The sequence below is a fragment of the Mustelus asterias genome, chromosome 7, assembly GCF_964213995.1.
Source record: "Mustelus asterias chromosome 7, sMusAst1.hap1.1, whole genome shotgun sequence".
Lineage (NCBI taxonomy): Eukaryota > Metazoa > Chordata > Chondrichthyes > Carcharhiniformes > Triakidae > Mustelus > Mustelus asterias.
In genome coordinates, this window is record NC_135807.1 from 105,389,980 (window position 1) to 105,403,071 (window position 13,092).

Here is a 13,092-nt window from a genome sequence, read left to right on the forward strand (position 1 = left end):
TTAAATGCCTTACTGAAATCCATATAGACGACATCCACGGCCCTTCCTTCATCAACCGTTTTTGTCACTTCCTCAAAAAACTCCATAAGTTTTTATGAGATCCCCTCTCACTCTTCTAAACTCCAGTGAACATAACCTTAACCGACATAGTTTCTCCTGATATGACAGACCTACCATCCTAGGAATCAGCCTGGTAAACCTTCACTGTATTTCCTCTATAGCAAAGACATGCTTCCTCAGAGAAGGACACCAAAAATGCACACAATTCTCCAGGTGTGGCCTCACCAATGCCCTATACAATTGCAGTAAAACATCCCTATCCCTATACTCAAATCCTCTCGCTATGAAGGCCAACATATCATTTGCCTTTTTTACTGCCTGCTGTACCTGTGCGCTTACTTTCAGTGACTGATGCACAAGGACACCAATGTCTCAATGAATATCACCTCTCTCAATTTACACCCATTCAAGTACTGATCTGTCTTCCTATTATTGCTACCAAAGTGGATAACCGCACATTTATCCACATTATACTGCATCTGCCATGCAGATGCCCACACACTCAGCCTGTCCAAATCACACTGAAGCATTTCTGCATCCTCCTCACAGCTCACCCTCCCACCCAACTTTGTATCATTTGGAGATAATAAATTCAATTCCCTTTTCCAGATTATTAATAATTTGAACAGTTGGGGTCCTAGCACAGGTCCCTGTGGAACCCTACTATTCACTGCCTGCCAATCAGAAAAAGAGCCACTTATGCCAATTCTTTGCTTCCTATCTGCTAACCAGCTTTCAATCCATCTCAAAACATTACTTGCAATCCCATATGCTTTAACTTTACATAGTAGTCTGTTATGTGAGACCTTGATGAAAGCCTTCGGAAAGTCTAAATAAACTACACCCACTTGTTCTCCTCAATCAAATCTACTAGTTACATCCTCAGAGAATTCCAATAGATTTGTCAAGCATGATTTCCCTTTTGTAAATCCATGTTGACTTTGTCTGATTATACCACTGCTTTCCAAATGCTGAGCTATGAAATCCTTGATAATGGACTCTAGCAACTTTCCCAGTACCAACGTTAGACTCACTGGTTTGATTTGATTTGATTTATTATTGTCACACGTATTAACACACAGTGAAAAGTATTGTTTCTTGCACACTATACAGACAAAGCATACCATTCATAGAGAAGGAAACGGGAGAGTGCAGAATGTAGTGCCACAGTCACAGCTAGGGTGTAGCGAAAGAACAACTTAATGCAAGGTAACTCCATTCAAAAGTGAGAAAAACAGCAGGGAAGAAGCTGTTCTTGGGTTGGTTGGTATGTGATCTCAGACTTTTGTATCTTTTTCCCAACGGAAGAAGGTGGAAGAGAGAATGTCCGGGGTGCATGGGGTCATTAATTATGATGGCTGCTTTGCCAAGGCAGCGGGAAGTCGAGACAGAGTCGATGGTTTGCGTGATGGGTCGGGCTACATTCACGACCTTTTGTAGTTCTTTGCGGTCTTGGGCAGAGCAGGAGCCATACCAAGCTGTGATACAACCAGAAAGAATGCTTTCTATGGTGCATCTGTAAAAGTTGGTGAGAGTCATAGCTAACATGCCAAATTTCCTTAGTCTTCTGAGAAAGTAGAGGCATTGGTGGGCTTTCTTAAATATAGTGTCAGCATGGGGGGACCAGGACAGGTTGTTGGTGATCTGGACACCTAAAAACTTGAAGCTCTTGACCCTTTCTACTTCGTCCCCGTTGATGTAGACAGGAACATGTTCTCCTTTACGCTTCCTGAAGTCGATGACAATCTCCTTCGTTTTGTTGACATTGAGGGAGAGATTATTGTTGCCGCACCAGTTCACCAGATTCTCTATCTCATTCCTGTACTCCCTCTCGTCATTATTTGAGATCTGACCCACTATGGTAGTGTCGTCAGCAAACTTGAAAATTGAATTGGAGGGGAATTTGGCCACACGGTCATAGGTGCATAAGTATAGTAGGGGGCTGAGAACACAACCTTGTGGGGCACCGGTGTTGAAGACGATCGTGGAGGAGGTGTTGTTGCCTATACTGGTCTTTAGTTCCCTGTTTTCTCTCTACCTTCCTTTTTGAATAGTGGGCTTACATTAGCTACCCTCCAATCTGTAGGAACCAGACATGAGTCCAAAGAATTTTGGAAAATAACAACCAATAGATCTACTATTTCTAGGGTCACTTCCTTAAGTAGTCTGGGATGAAGATAATCAGGACCTGGGGATTTATCCCCCTTCAATCGCATCAATTTCCCCAAAACCATTTGTCTACTAATGCTGATTTCCTTCAACTCCCCATTAAAACTTGTTTCTCTCAGAACATTACTCAGAACTTCCTCCACTAAAGGTGCCCCCAGTTGCTAAGCAACAACTTTATGCTTCTGCAAGCTTACTTTGTTTTCACACAATAGAATGTAAGCTCAAGAGAAGCACAGTTTAATCTGAAACCAACCCCCCCAGATGCAAACACCTTTATCTCACATTAATCTAACAATAAGCTTACCCTTCCTTATACAAACACTAAATTAAACCCACTTAAAACTATACCTTATTATTTAATATTTAACAATACAAATATAAATCCCTTAAATCTCTGTTTTCCTGACAGTTACAAATTTTAAACCCAAGTGTCCCTGGGTAGTATCATCTTCATTGGTAAAGACAGATGCAACGTATCCATTGAATACAAAGAACAAAGAAAATTACAGCACAGCAACAGGCCCTTCGGCCCTCCAAACCTGCACCAACCAAGCTGCCCGACTGAACTAAAACCCCCCAACCCTTCCGGGGACCATATCCCTCTATTCCCATCCTGGTCATGTATTTGTCAAGATGCCCCTTATAAGTCACTACCATATCTGCTTCCACTACTTCCCCTGGCAACGAGTTCCAGGCACCCACTACTCTCTGTGTAAAAAATCTGCCTCATACATCTCCTTTAAACCTTGCCCCTCACGCCTTAAACCTGTGGCCCCCAGTAATTGACTCTTCCACCCTGGGAAAAAGCTTCTGACTACCCACTCTGTCCATGCCTCTCATAATCTTGTAGACTTCTATCAGGTCGCCCCTCAACCTCTGTCGTTCCAGTGAGAACAAACCAAGTTTCTCCAACCTCTCCTCATAGCTAATGCCCTCCATACCAGGCAACATCCTGGTAAATCTTTTCTGTACCCTCTCCAAAGCCTCCACATCCTTCTGGTAGTGTGGCGATCTCAGCTATTCCCCTCATCTCCTTGCATAAACCTCCTTTTTGGTCCCCCAATTAGCCCCATTCCTCCTTTTACCACCCTTTACTATCTATGTGCCGAAATATATCTTTTGGATTCATTTTTACGTTAGTTACCAGTCTCTTTACTCACTTTAAACTGTAGCTAGAGATCAAACCTAGCAACTGGTTTACAAAGTTTTCCAGATCGTCATACAAATTTTTGTGTAGAATTAGACGTTTTACTGATTGCTTTCAGTCCAGGACTTGAAGAAAATTTGTTTCTATTTTGGACAAAATCTGTGTGCCAGATTTTTGTGGAGTTGGGAAGACTCCGCGGACATCTGAAATTGGAGGGCAGGAACCAAATGCAGAAGTCTTGCTCCCATTTCCAACATTTCCATGTTGGGTGGGAAGGCTTGAATCACAAAGGTGGGAAATCAGAACTCAGAAGAGCCACTTGAACTCGGTTCAAACAGATCCCATTCTGGCTGTTGTAACGTGTCTGAACCTACAGTGTGAGAATCATGAATTGATGGACATAAATGCCCTAAAGGTAGATAGGGTCTGTTTGGGTATCATGGTCTCAAGTTTTTTTATTCTCAGCTCTTTAAATATTAAAAACATAGACCGGTTTTGATGTGGGTTCAGAATAGAATTTGTTAAGCGATTAACTATTTGAGAAGTTTTAAAAGCTCTGAATGGATTATATGATAAGTTTTTTCACTATCATTTATGAATGAGAGCTGTTTAATTTTTAGTGTTTATTTCTTTTAAGGTCAGATTTTCACAGAGTTGGGAAATCATCACTGACCTTGAAAAATGGTAGGGAAAGACCCAGATATGGATATCCCATCCCCATTTAAAACAAATCCATTTTTTTACAGGGAGATGGGCAGTGAGGATGGGGTGGGGGGGGGGGGGGGGGGCGGGTGTGGGGGGGTGGTGATGATGTGGTGGGAAGACAGAGTTGATTCACTCAAGTGGAAATCCAAACTCTGCAGTGCCTTTTGAGCTCAGTGCTGAGTTCAAACAGAACCCATTTTGGCTGTTGCATGTGCTTTAACCCGTAATATGGGAGTGATGAATGATGCAAGAGACATAAATGCTCCTGAAGAGTTGGTAAGGTTTGTTTAGATATTATAATCTGACTTTTTTTAAAAATCCCTGCTATTGAAACTTAATGTGGAGATGCTGGCGTTGGACTGGGGTAAGCACAGTAAGAAGTCTCACAACACCAGGTTAAGTCCAAACAGATTTATTTGGTAGCATAATCTTTCGGAGTGTCGCTCCTTCTTCAGGTGAGTGAAGTGTTGTGTTCACAAACGGGGCATACGTAGACACAAACTCAATTTACAAAATAATGGTTGGAATGCGAGTCTTTACACGTAATCAAGTCTTAAAGTTTCAGACAATGTGAGTGGAGAGAGGGTTAAGCACAGGTTAAAGAGATGTGTATTGTCTCCAGCCAGTACAGTTAGTGAGATTTTGCATGCCCAGGCAAGTCATGGGGGTTAGAGATAGTGTGACATGAACCCAAGATCCTGGTTGAGGCCGTCCTCATGTGTGCGGAACTTGGCTATCAGTTTCTGCTCAGCGATTCTGCGTTGTCGTGTGTCATGAAGGCTGCCTTGGAGAACACCCCTGCCTGGTGATTGTCGAGCGGTGTTCATTCATCCGTTGTCGTAGCGTCTGCATGGTTTCGCCAATGTACCATGTCTCAGGTACCAGGCAGGGGCGTTCTCTTCCTGTTGGGGAACACTTCAGCAGTCATGGGCATTCAGCCCCTGATCTTCGGATAAGCGTTCTCCAAGGCGGCCTTCACGACACACGACAACGCAGAATTGCTGAGCAGAAACTGATAGCCAAGTTCCGCACACATGAGGACAGCCTCAACTGGGATCTTGGGTTCATGTCACACTATCTCTAACCCCCACAACTTGCCTGGGCTTGCAAAATCTTACTAACTGTCCTGGCTGGGGACAATACACACCTGTTTAACCTGTGCTTAACCCTCTCTCCACTCTATATTGTCTGCACCTGTAAAGACTTGCATTCCAACCATTATCTTGTAAATTGTGTTTGTGTCTATGTATGCCCTGTGAACACAGGTGGGTGAAGAGTTGTGAACACAACTCTTCACTCACCAGAAGAAGGAGCGACACTCCGAAAGCTTGTGCTACCAAATAAACCTGATGGACTTTAACCTGGTGTTGTGAGATTGAAACTTAAAGCAGGTTGCAGCTGTCAGTGAGAGTAAAACAAACTCTCTGTTGGACTGCTTTAATTGACAGGCATTATTTAGAAAAAAAAGTAGCAATTGGATGTGCAGTTTGAATAGATTTTGTTGAATTACCCCAAGGGTTGTCATGATGTCATTTTTAATGCTTAACCGAGTTGTAAAAGCTTATCTTAGCAGAGAGTTCTGAGTTCACAGCTGATTGACATCTTAAAGAGGCTATTAAATGATTAGCTATATTTCATCTGAGGTCTGAAGAGAAGTTTGTTTTTTGAAACAGAAATGAACCACTTGAGATTTGAAATCATTGAATGGATTTATGAATGGGAATTTTTTCACTATCGAACAGTACAGCACAGAACAGGCCCTTCGGCCCACGTTGTTGTGCCGAGCTTTGTCTGAAACCCAGATCAAGCTATTTCCTCCCTATCATCCCGAAGTACTCCATGTGCCTATCCAATAGCTTCTTAAATGTTCCTAAAGTTTCTGACTCCACTATCACTGCAGGCAGTCCATTCCACACCCCAACCACTCTCTGAGTAAAAAACCTACCTCGGACATCCTTCCTATATCTCCCACCATGAACCCTATAGTTATGCCCCCTAGTTACCACTCCATTCACCCGAGGAAATAGTTATTGAACGTTCACTCTATCTATCCCCCTCATCATCTTATAAACCTCTATCAAGTCTCCTCTCAACCTCCTCCGCTGCAAAGAGAAAAGCCCAAGTTCCCTCAACCTTTCATAGAACATAGAACATAGAAAGCCACAGCACAAACAGGCCCTTCGGCCCAAAAGTTGCGCTGATCATATCCCTACCTCTAGGCCTATCTATAGCCCTCAATCCCATTAAATCCCATGTACTCATCCAGAAGTCTCTTAAAAGACCCCAACGAGTTTGCCTCCACCACCACCGACGTCAGCCGATTCCACTCACCCACCACCCTCTGAGTGAAAAACTTACCCCTGACATCTCCTCTGTACCTACCCCCCCAGCACCTTAAACCTGTGTCCTCTCGTAGCAACCATTTCAGCCCTTGGAAATAGCCTCTGAGAGTCTACCCTATCCAGACCTCTCAACATCTTGTAAACCTCTATCAGGTCACCTCTCATCCTTCGTCTCTCCAGGGAGAAGAGACCAAGCTCCCTCAACCTATCCTCATAAGGCATGCCCCCCAATCCAGGCAACATCCTTGTAAATCTCCTCTGCACCCTTTCAATGGCTTCAACATCTTTCCTGTAATGAGGTGACCAGAACTGCGTGCAGTACTCCAAGTGGGGTCTAACCAGGGTCCTATAAAGCTGCAGCATTATCTCCCGACTCCTAAACTCAATCCCTCGATTAATGAAGGCTAGTACGCCGTACGCCTTCTTGACCGCATCCTCCACCTGCGAGGCCGATTTAAGAGTCCTATGGACCCGGACCCCAAGGTCCTCATAAGACCTACCCTCCAAACCAGGCAGCATCCTGGTAAATCTCCTTTGCACTCTTTCCAGTGTCTCCACATCCTTCTTATAGTGAGGTGAGCAGAACTGCACACAATATTCCAAATGTGGTCTCACCAAGGTCCTGTACAGTTGCAGCATAACGCTATGGGGTATATAGGAGTGAGATCTGTATTAGTTTGTTCGAATTTTGTTTCAACTCCATTTGGTTCAAGGTACGAGCTTGGATGGATACAGGGTGAATGGCTATGGAGGTAGCATAGTGGATATGGAAGGTAGCATAGAAAGTATGGATGTCATGGGAATAAGTGGTGGCATGACTAGCCACTGGGATGCCATAGAAGATCCAGAAACTCAGCTAATGCTCTGGAGACCCAGGTTTGAATCCTGCCATGGCAGGTGGTGGAATTTGAATTCAGTAAAAAATATCTGCAGTTAAGAATCTACCGATGACCGTGAACCATTGTTGATTGTCAGAAAAACCCATCTGTTCACTAAGGTCCTTTAGGGAAGGAAATCTGCCATCTTACTTGGTCTGGCCTACATGTGACTCCAGAGCCACAGCAATGTGGTTGACTCTCAAATGCCCTCAGACAACTAGGGATGGGCAATAAATGCTGGCCAGCCAGCGACGCCCATGTCCTACTCTCTTTACACCAATCTGAGGTCCCTATCTGCTTCAAAGAAAAGCCAGGCCATGTGCCTTAATGACTATAGTCTAGTGGCTCTGACATCCATCATTATGAAGTGCTTCAAAAGGTTAGTCATGGCACGAATCAACTCCGAATTGCCTGGATCCACTACAGTTCACCAACCAACGCCTTCTCCCTGGCCCTACACTCAACCTTGAAACAGCTAGGTAACAAAGACACCTATGTCAGACTCCTATTTATCAACGACAGCTCAGCCTTCAACCACATTATTCCTATGAAACACATCTCCAAACTCCATGGCCTGGGGCTCGGCTCCTCCCTCTGCGACTGGATGCTGAACTTCCTAACCCACAGACCGCAATCAGTAAGAATAGGCAACAACACCTCCTGCACAATCATCCTCAACACTGGTGCCCACAGGGCTGTGTCCTCAGCCCCGTACTATACTCCTTATACACCTATGACTGTGTGGCCTAATTCCCCTCCAACCTGATTTTCAAGTTTGCTGATGACATCACCGTAGCGGCTCGGATCTCAAACAATGACGAGACAGAGTACAGGAAAGAGATAGAGAATCTGGTGAAGTGTGCGGCAACGATAATCTCTCCCTCAATGTCAACAAAACAAAGGAGATAGTCAGTGACTTCAGGAAGCGTAGTGGAGGACATGTCCCTGTCTACATCAATGGGGACGAAGTGGAAATGATCGAGAGCTTCAAGTTCTTAGATCACTAACAACCTGTCCTGGTCCCTTCACACTGATGCTATCGTTAAGAAAGTCCACCAGTGCCTCTACTTTTTCAGAAGACTAAGGAAATTCGGCATGTCTGTTATGGCTCTCACCAACTTTTACAGATGCACCATAGAAAGCATTCATTGTATCACAGCTTGGTATGGCTCCTACTCTGTCCAAGACCGCAAGAAGCTACAAAGGGTTGTGAACAAAGCCCAGTCCATCATTCAAACTAGCCTCCCGCCATTGACACTGTCTATACTTCCCACTGCCTCGGAAAAGCAGCCAGCATAATTAAGGGCCCATGCACCCCGGACATACTCTCTTCCATCTTCTTCTGTCGGGAAAAAGATACGAAGGTTTGAGGACACATACCAACCGACTCAAGAATAGCTTCTTTCTTGCTGCCATCAGACTTTTGAGTAGAAACATAGAAGGTAGGAGGAGGCCATTTGACCCTTCGAGCCTGCTCCACCATTCATTACGATCATGGCCGATCATCCAACTCAATAGCCTAATCCTGCTTTTTCCCCATAACATTTTTATCCCATTCACCCAAGTGCTATATCCAGCCGCCCCTTGAATACATTCAATGTTTTGGCATCAACTACCTCCTGTGGTAATGAATTCCACAGGCTCACCACTCTTTGGGTGAAGAAATGTCTCCTCACCTCTCTCCTAAATGGTCTATCCTGAATCCTCAGACTGTGACTCATGGTTCTGGACTCTTCTCTCTCCCCTCCCCCCACAATCGGGAACATCCTCCCTGCATCTACCCTGTCTAGTCCTGTTAGAACTTATAAGTCTCTGTGAGTTCCCCCCTCATTCGTCTGAATTCCAGCAAAAACAATCCTAACCTAGTCAATCTCTCCTCAGACATTAGTCTCGCCATCCTCAGAATCAGCCTGGTAAACCTTTGCTGCACTCCCTCAAGAGCAGGAACATTCTCTTCCTCAGAAAAGGAGAGAAAACTGCACAGAATGGTTCTGCCTTGCATTAAGTTGATCTTTCTCTACACCCGAGCTATGACTGTAACACTACATTCTGCACTCTATCCTTTCCTTCTCTATGAATGGTATGCTTTGTCTGTATAGCGCACAAGAAACAATACTTTTTTCACTGCATACTAATACATGTGACAAATAATAAATCAAACCGAATCAAACGAATGAATAAAAAAAGATGAGAGCACATTGAGCCTACGAAGGGTCATGGGGGATAGGTGGGGGTGTGAAGAGCTGTGAAGATTAAGGGATGGAGCTCTTAACTTCAAAAACAATTAGAATGTCATCCCACTGAACTGAGGAAGATTTTATAACCAGCCTGCCTCAGCAATTGCCCACCCTTAAAGCCACTAGCACATTGCTTCCGGGGTGGACATGCCCGACTCCATCCCCTCCCCTCTAACCCTCCCCCTCCACCCCCTAGTGTTTCAACAGACTCTCCTGATATCTCTTGGGCATCTGAATAGGATTGCTTTGCTTCTTTCTAGCCAAATACTTGTGTGCAAAGTGATTCAACTTTTTAAAAGTCAAAATACTGCTTTCCCCAGGCTAAATAATCCTTTTTCTTTGTGTGATGTCTTCCACACAATTTGCATTCTGCCCTCTTTATGTGATTGTTCTGCTTTTTTGGCCTGGAATGTCTCATCATAATGTATCTCCTGGTCTGTTCTGCCACACGTGTTCTGGCTGATATTTTAGAACCTCTGTGATTCTGCACATGTCTATCACTTTCTTGAAAGTAAGTTTCTCCTCACCACTGTCAGATGTCTTATACCCAAGACAAGTCTATCTTCAATCAGATCATCTTTTAGTTTCCCAAATTCACATGATTCTGCAAGCTGTATTAGGGCAGTCACATAATCATCAATGGACTCTTTTTCACCTTGAGAGCCCTAATGTCGAACACATACTGTTGATAAATTACTTTCACTTGGGTATCATGTCTCCAACGCTTTCAAAATTTCTGAAGTTTGTTTCTTCTGCTCTTCTGATAGATTTGAGGTGGAATGCAATTTGTAGCAGTCTCACAACAGTGTTAAGTGTTGCCTCTTATATTCACTGACTTTTTAATGAAATCTGTTAAAATCCCGTGGTTTTGCCATTGCAAGTGGCATGGAAAGATTGCCAGTTCTGCCGCATATCTCTTTTTTCATTTCAACAAGAACTAGGAATGGAAAACTTACAGCCATTTTCTCTCACTCAGTATTTTACTTGCAGCCTTCAGCTGGTGTTAGCTTTTTCTTGTCTGTTTTTTTTAAGCAAGTTAGAACATTTCAGTGTTCCACTTTGAGTAGCTGGGGCTTCTCTTCTAACTTTTCAGAACTTAGTCTCAGCTCCATTCCTGACACCATGTTATGAGCGGCAACAATCATTCTCGTGTGATGTCTTTATTAAACTGAATGCAAGATGCCTGCCTTCAGGCTGCCCCTTATGGCAAAGGTCACACAATTACATTAAGCCAGCCAGGACATGCAGTAATGATTGTATTTCAAAATCCAAACAGTCTGTGCCAAGAACACTACATTGCAAAAATTACCTTCCTAACTTTGAACTTTCCAGTGGAAATCATGGTAAAATGTAACTGTATGACACTGTCATTTTGTGTTTAATGCAAGAAGAAACAAGTGCATCAAATTATATAGACAAAGAGTGTAGAGGTACTAGGAGAGGTATTTTTGTCCTAATTCTAATCAGTGCACACAAGCATTAACCCTATCACATTGACAGGTTCTGTTTTACACAGATGAAGCATCAGAATGTCACGAACATTTGTCTCGTAATCACGGCTGGCACAAGGTAAGAACTGCGGTAATAAATGCAATTCAAATCAAACAATGAGTAAACAATAGTGCTGACCTACTGAATCGGTCAACTGTGCATCTTGGAAAACATGTATTCGTCTTTAATCTAAGAATTAAGTTTCAATTTCTAGTTAGGAATACTGGAAGAACCAATCAACTAAAAGCTTCCAAAAAAAGACAAAATTAGGAAAAGCTAACACAAGCTGAAGGCTGCATGTGAAATACTGGGCGAGACAGAAATGGTTATAAATTAGTCAGGCCCCCATCAGCCAGGCTTGAGATAATTTAAGTTTCAATCCTCCAGAATATTTCAACATATTTGTAATGTGAAGTAAAGTTAAATTACAGTTTATTTATTAGTCACAAGTAAGGCTTACATTAACACTGCAATGAAGTTACTGTGAAATTCCCTTAGTTGCCACACTCCGGTGCCTGTTCGGGTCAATGTACCTAACCAGCACGTCTTTCAGACTGTGGGAGGAAACCGGAGCACCCAGAGGAAACCTACGCAGACACGGGGAGAACGTGCAAACTCCACACAGACAGTTACCCAAGCTGGGAATCAAACCCAGGTCCCCGGCGCTGTGAGGCAGCAGTGCTAACCACTGTGCCACCATGCCATGTTCTTTAAACATGCCCTGCAATATTTGGATGCACGGACTCTAGTGATCAGTGCAGTTGGCATGAACAATTATGTTTGTGTGCAATATGTTCATTTATCCTATCTTGTGCCTGTGCTTCAACTTCAGTATTAGCCATTTGGTTCTCATATTAAAATGTGCTACCACCTTCTCACCAACAAGAGGAGACGTGTTGAAGGCACCCAACTCTCAGCCAGATGAACTGATATGAAATTGTTTGAAAAGATTGCGGGTAGATTCAAGCTAGAATTCAATTCTGTAACCACAGCTATTTAAAATTCTATGATCCATCGTCTGTGGGGTTTTTTTTCAATGTTTTTTTAATTAAATTGTAATGATCTGACTGAGCATGTGAGCTAACATGCTTCTATTTAAAGCAAATGTGTGTATGAAATACATTTTTGTAATACGTTGTCCAATTTTGCAAGCCAGAACTATGACTCATCAAAATCAAATTCAGCCAATTGAGTCAGGAAAGTATCCTATTTAGAAATTGCTCAAATTTAACGTGGAAAATTGTTGGAAAGGAAAATTGTTTGAAAGGAAATGGTGGAGTAAAGGTAAAGTTGCCATAGTCCCAGAGGACCATAACATAAGCAAAATACTGCAGATGCTGGAATCTGAAACAAGAATAGAAAATGCTGGTAAAACTCAGCTGGTCTGCCAGCATCTCATCAGGAGAAAAACAGAGTTCATGTTTCAAGTCCATAGACTTCATCAGAACTAAAAGGAGGGAGAATGTAGAAGCTGCAACAAAAAGTAGCATCTTTAAGAACAAAGGCAGATGGCCTTGTGTGAGAGGGGAAGTGGGTGTTTGCACTGAGGCAATTCATACATGGAATATTTAAAAAAAAGAAAGGGTGTTTAAGATGGAGGAGAAAAATCAAAGTCTAAAGTTGCTGAACTCGACATTGAGTCCCAGTCTGAAGACAAGATGCTGCTCCTTCAGTTTGTGTTGGGCTTCACTGGAGCATTACAGCAAGCCAAGGATAGATATGTGGACATGAGAGCAAGATGCTGAGTTAAAATGACACGCAACAGGAAGGTTGAGGTCATGCTTGCAGACTGAAAGTATTCTGCAAAACTGTATTGAGTCTCCCTGATGTAGAGGAGGAGCAGTGAATATAATACACCAGGTTGAATTGCAAGTGAAATGCTGCTTAATCTGAAAGGAGTATTTGGGACCTTGAATGGTGAGGAGGGGAGGTAAAAGGAACAGGTGTTGCACCTTCAGCACTTGCTACTTTTTGTTGCAGTTTCTATATTCTGCCTTCTTTCAGTTCTGATGAAGAGTCGACAGACTTGGAACATTGATTTTGTTTTTCTCCTTATAGTAGAC

At 43.1% G+C, this 13,092-nt stretch overlaps 1 protein-coding gene across 2 annotated transcripts in view; it reads left to right on the forward strand.

The window, feature by feature from the left end:
• The window catches only part of itprid1 (ITPR interacting domain containing 1), a 282,117-nt gene that overhangs the window by 186,838 nt on the left and 82,187 nt on the right, over positions 1-13,092 (forward strand). For both annotated transcript variants that reach the window (XM_078216648.1, XM_078216649.1), the window contains one exon: positions 11,039-11,107. In XM_078216648.1, coding sequence (XP_078072774.1) covers positions 11,039-11,107 — 69 coding nt within the window. The remainder of the gene's footprint in view (positions 1-11,038; positions 11,108-13,092) is intronic.